Source organism: Thalassophryne amazonica, chromosome 9, assembly GCF_902500255.1.
Source record: "Thalassophryne amazonica chromosome 9, fThaAma1.1, whole genome shotgun sequence".
NCBI lineage: Eukaryota > Metazoa > Chordata > Actinopteri > Batrachoidiformes > Batrachoididae > Thalassophryne > Thalassophryne amazonica.
This window is the reverse complement of record NC_047111.1, coordinates 63,059,291-63,064,935: the sequence shown is the minus strand read 5'-3', so window position 1 is coordinate 63,064,935 and position 5,645 is coordinate 63,059,291. Positions and strand designations below refer to the sequence as shown.

Below are 5,645 nucleotides of genomic sequence, written 5' to 3'. Positions count from 1 at the left end.
GTGTTGACAATTTGTCCCTTTACAGTTTAATTTTAAAAACATCATATATATATATATATATATATATATATATATATAGTGTTTGTGTATACAGTGTGTGATGCATCACTCTACAATTTGATTATCTATTCTCAAAGGAAAATGCACTGTTAATTCTATTATTAGATTTGTCACAATACTGACTGAAACTGAGGTACAATTTCTGTGTGGAAATAGTTCGTGACTTTTTCCAAAGGGACTTTCATTACTTTTTCCCCAGTGTTGGGCTCTGGGGAAATTAAAAGAATTTAATTTTGCAACCTTTTCTATACCACGATTAATCAGTTCTATAAAAAAAAATAGCAACAGATCGATAATGAAAATACTGTCCTGCCATCCCAGAATGGAAGCTGAAATATTGTTCTGGAGAGATGATGCTTGCAGGTCACTGAATGTGCCTTTGGCTCTGTGTTTTTAAATGAGTCTGAATTGTTTCTGACGTTAAACAGCCACGTTGGCCAGTCTGGGGTCTGAGTCCTGCTCGTATCGGTAATGGTAGACCTCCATCTGGTCCCTGCACGCCTCCCGGATGTTGTTGAGCCACCGTTTGATGCCCCCTCGGTTGAGGTAGAGCACCATTAGAAACACCACCCCGATCAGTGCCAGCACGATGCCCAGAAACACGTAGGAAACCGCCTCCAGGTTCTCGTTCATGCAGTCCACGTCCTCCGCCCGGAGCATGTCGACCGGGACCCCTCTCTTGGGCTCCGGTTCGCTACACAGGAGGCGCCCCGCGTCCGGACACTGCGATGAGTTCTTCAGCCAGTAGTAAAACGCCTCCAGCTCGCAGGTGCACCGAAACGGGTTCGAAGACAAGTAGAGTCGCGTGCGTCTTTGCTGGTACAGACTAGACACGTTTTCCCTCCCGATGCTTTCTATGGAGTTATTCACCAGCACTAACACGTGCAGGTTGCGCGCGTCTAATCTCAGCAGAGGGATCCACTCCAGGCTGTTTCCCGCCAACTCAAGTCTGTGGAGGTTGCGCAAGCTTTGCGCGCTGAGCGCATGCGAGAGTTGCACAGCGGCCGGAGGCAATATGGAGTAATTAAGATAAAGAGAGTGCAGTTGTGAAAGGCCGTGGAAAGCCCGGGCTGAGATAGACACCAGGCGGTTGTGGCTCAGGTCCAGCAGGTGCAGACGCTGGAGTCCCAGGAACGCGTAAGGCTCGATGGTTTGTATGCGGTTATAGGACAGCGACAGAGTCAACATTTCCAACTCGGTGGCGTTGGTCCTGAACGCACCGCGCTGTAAAGTTGAGATGTTTCTCCCCGTGATGATCAAGGTGGAGGTCCAGTCCGGTATGTCTCCCGGTACCTCTGCGTCCTCCGCATCCCGGCAGGTGACCGTCCCGGAGTCTCTGGCGCAGATGCAAAACAGCGGACAACTGTCATCCGTCCAGCCAGGCGCAAACAGCAAACACATCGCCACGGTCAAACACAAACAGCAGCGATTCCACAGAGGAAAAAGACATTTCTGATTGTCCGCACTGTGAAATATCCACATCTTCTCCCGTGTGTAGTCTGACAGCGGAAAAAAGGTGACTTATCCCGATCCTGTCATTCATGTGAAGTCGAATCACTCCGGCGGGAGTTTAGGTTCGATCATCAGAAGAGAAAATCGCTTCTGTCCCTTCTCATCTCGGGGCTTCACGTGTCTGTCTGCGGAAAATCGGAGTTTTGTTTGCGGCGCCTTGGCACGAAACTGGCCCAGAACGATTGCGACTGTGTGAAAGCTGCTGATCGGCGCGCAGCCCTGGTGTGTACTTGACGCCTGAGAGAGAGAGAGAGAGAGAGAGGAGGGGGGATTTTCAAGGAGACATCCAAGTTATCTACAATAAAGTGATTTTATTGTTCATGAGATGTTCAGTTATCTTCAGTTCAGTTATCTTTAGTTACGTTTGTATGAAACTATTTCCACAAATCATTTAAATGTGTGTGAAAGATCATTTAAACTTAAACAAAAATTATGATTTTTAAAATCTTAAAGTAAATTCTGACTTAGAGGTGATTGGTAGAGGTGGGCAATACCGGGAATTTTGGTATTGATCCGATACCAAGTAAATACAGGCCCAGTATTGCCGATATCGATACCGATACTTTTTCATATTTAAGCTTCATAGATCCAAAGGATCCACAAGACCAAGGATAGAATTACACCAAATATTGTACGTGACAACAAAATACTTTATCATAATCAACATTTTTGTTTTAAAAAAAATATCACTTAACACAACTTAAAATCTCCTGAGGTAGAGGGCTGAAAAACCACAATACAAGGGTGCACTCCTCCATGTTGTGTGACACAGCACAGCACTCCTCTTACAGAGAGTAGACTTTGATGAATCTGAGTGCACAGCAGTCAGTGTGTGCGGGAGAGAAAAAAGCTTGAGTATCGATCTTTTTACACAAGGATCGTTCAATATCAGTACCAGCTTTGGTATCAATATTATTGATATTAGGATCTATCTGCCCACCTCTAGTGATTGGACAGTGTTAACATAGTATTCATTCATTCATTTTCTGCCCCTTACCAGCATCTGAGTCACAGTGGCAACAGACCAAGCAGCTCAACCCACACTTCCCTATCCTCCCCAAAGTCCTGTAACTCTTCCCGGATGATCCTGAGGCATTCCCAAACCATCTGAGGAAATATAATCTCTCCAGCATATTGTGGGTCTTTCGTCGGGTGTCCCCCCAGTTGACTGTGCCTGGAAGACCTCCCTAGAGAGAGGCCCAGGGAGCATCCTCACCAGAGAGACAGCATGCAAGATCAAATTTCTTGGTGTGACAATTGACCAGAAAATCTGATGGAAACCACAAATCAAGTATGTACAAACAACTATACTCGTATACAGATAACACTGTTTGGAACAGATGCACCACTTGCCAATATGCAGGACGGACAACTGCTTGGGGCCCAAGGACAGAATAGGCTCCCGAAAGATGAAAGACATAGGGCTATAACATAATGGCAATGGATGCTGTTGGGAAGGTCCCCCTGGGAATTTTTGCCCCAATAGACCCTTGAATCACCAGTAGTCATGAAGCATTGCAGTCCTGGGAAAAGTCCAGAAAGCTGTTCATGTAGCATCCTTGTACACCTTACTGCTCCTTCATAGATCCCTATATAACTTATTTTGTGGAAATCTGGGTAAATACTTATAAAACAAATACAAATTCAGTTTTCATACTTCAAAAAGGGGCTCTAAGAATATTTGTATATCAAACTAAAAGCACTTAAATTTAAAAAGGTGATTTTGAAACTGCATAAATTATGTACAAAGCTAAAACAAAGTATTATTTAACAGAATCCTAAAGTTTTTCCAACTGAAGGAAAACACAAGCTGAGGGGAACAGGCTCATTTCACAAATAATTAGTGAGAACCCACAGAAAATATCATTTATGGCATAGTTTCAACAATGAACTGAAAACATGGACATTATGAAAGTTTAAATAAATGTTCAATAACAATAAATTAATTGGTTGGATCAGGATGTGTAAATTGTCTCACTATGAATCTTTTCTTTTTTCTTGTATTTGTTTTCAGATTGTTTGAATAATTTATAAGTGTGATTATTTCACAATAAGTTTATGATATAATGTAAATATAAAATATAATGTATAATATTAAGGTATGGTCTAAATATGTGTTAGGGCTTAATAACTTCTTCCTACACTGAACAATGGAGTTAAGATCTGTTTAGTTACTTTAAGTATCTTGTCTTTTTTGTAGTATTTCAGTTGAGATGTATTTATTTTTCAGTGAATATACTTGTCTTTCACTTATTTTCTTTCAAGGTTTCTTACCTCTATTTACTGAGCAAATTCTTTCTTTCTTTCTTTCTTTCTTTCTTTCTTTCTTTCTTTCTTTCTTTCTTTCTTTCTTTCTTTCTTTCTTTCTTTCTTTCTTTCTTTCTTTCTTTCTTTCTTTCTTTCTTTCTTTCTTTCTAGCTTCCGGCAGTTGTTTGTTTTCCAAATTATATTGTCACTGGAACTTGAATTTACTGGATTCCTGAGGTGAGCGTGTCAGTTATTGTAATTACACTGTAATTACATTGTAATTGCAGTGGGACCTTGCAGCTTGCATAATGTGGTTTGTGTGTGCACTGTCTGATTGATTCCCTCCTTTAAAGAAGGAAAATTGGCTCTTGGACAGCTGTTCGCCTGCTCTTCAACTCCAGCAGGCAACAAACAAACAAATAAATCAAGCTTTAAGAAATTTGTGTTGACCCATGACGCTGGACTGATCATTTTCCCACTGTCCTTATTTTGTACCAGTAAGAAGGCAAACAACTACATTCCTATAATTGAGCCTGGAATAATGAGAGTGAGATAAAATATAGTCTCATTAAGCAACAAGCCTGGCCACTTGGTGTGCTTTGGAGACTGAAGGTTGCAACAGAGCACAAAAGAAAAGAATAAGTAAAAGCTGAAAATAGAAAACTTTTAAAAAAAGGGAAGGAAAATAAAGAAAAGACAATGTAATACATTTCATGCCATGGATACTGCCACAGATTATAGCACTGCAACATTTCAGTACTTCTGAGTGCAGAAGGATTCAAGGAGAAATAAATCCGCTATATGCCCCGAGGCACGTTGGTGCGCCACTGCTTATCTTCGGATTCCGTAACATCAAGCAGATGACAGTCAATGACTCCCCCTGGATGAAATGCCAGTATGACGCAGTGTACTTCACCACCTGAGGCTGATACCCATTTATAGCTGGGTGGTCTGAGAAAATGGAGATTAAGTGTCTCTTCCAAGGACACATACAGGTAACATAATCAGGGTTTGAATCCAGGTCTATAAATTGGCAGACCAGTTCCTTATCCACTCAGCTACACTCTAAAAAATGAACCGCTGTTTCAACAAGATAAAGTGATGTAACAATTTGCATACATTTTTTAAAATTTTTTTCAACTTGTTATTTCAACTTAACTAGAGAAGTGGCATTAACTCAATTGAAAGTTGAAATAACTAAGTTGAAAGAACAAAAGGAAATACACAAATATATTCAGTACTATGGTCTCCACAAACTATTGCCCACATTAAAATATAATAGTTTAGTTTCCATTTTTTTTTAAAAAAGGAAAGAAAGTATCAAGAAAAAGAGGAAAGTCATGAGGAAGGAAGGGTGGAAATAGTGAAAGAAATGAGGAAAGAAGGAAATAATTAAACATGTGGGGAAAGGCAGGAATGACACTTAAAAAAGGCATTTGAAGAGTCAGCACCATGGATAGCTCCCAAAATTAAATCGCAGCTTTATACCCCATGGTGCAAGCAATTAGCACAGCTTCCCTCCCAAACAGATGGTCCGTAGTACTGGCTCACCTTTCTCCATGTACTCTATGTGTGGAGTTGTCAGGAAGAGTATGTGGTATCCAACTTTAGCCAAATCACCATGCGGCTCAATATTGGATCATATTTGGCGACCCCTACCAAAATAAGAGAAGCCCACAGACTGTATATAACCTGACCAAACCCTATCTAATGTCACTCTTAGGTTTACCAAAGATTGGGTTTGAAGTTCAAATGGGGTGGCTCTAAATGATGGCATCCTCTGAATTACTCCCAGTCAACCCATAAAAGGGAAGCTTGAACTTGAC

General features: G+C 41.1%; 1 protein-coding gene across 1 annotated transcript; it reads right to left on the bottom strand.

Moving 5' to 3' along the window:
* Positions 1 to 429: 429 nt before the first annotated feature.
* waif2 (Wnt-activated inhibitory factor 2) lies at positions 430 to 5,380 on the bottom strand. Its single transcript, XM_034179063.1, has 2 exons — positions 5,371 to 5,380; positions 430 to 1,559 (listed from the first exon to the last, which is right to left on the bottom strand). Exons 1-2 carry the CDS (start codon positions 5,378 to 5,380, stop codon positions 481 to 483), a joined length of 1,089 nt encoding a protein of 362 aa, XP_034034954.1. The 3' UTR covers positions 430 to 480.
* Positions 5,381 to 5,645: the final 265 nt, after the last annotated feature.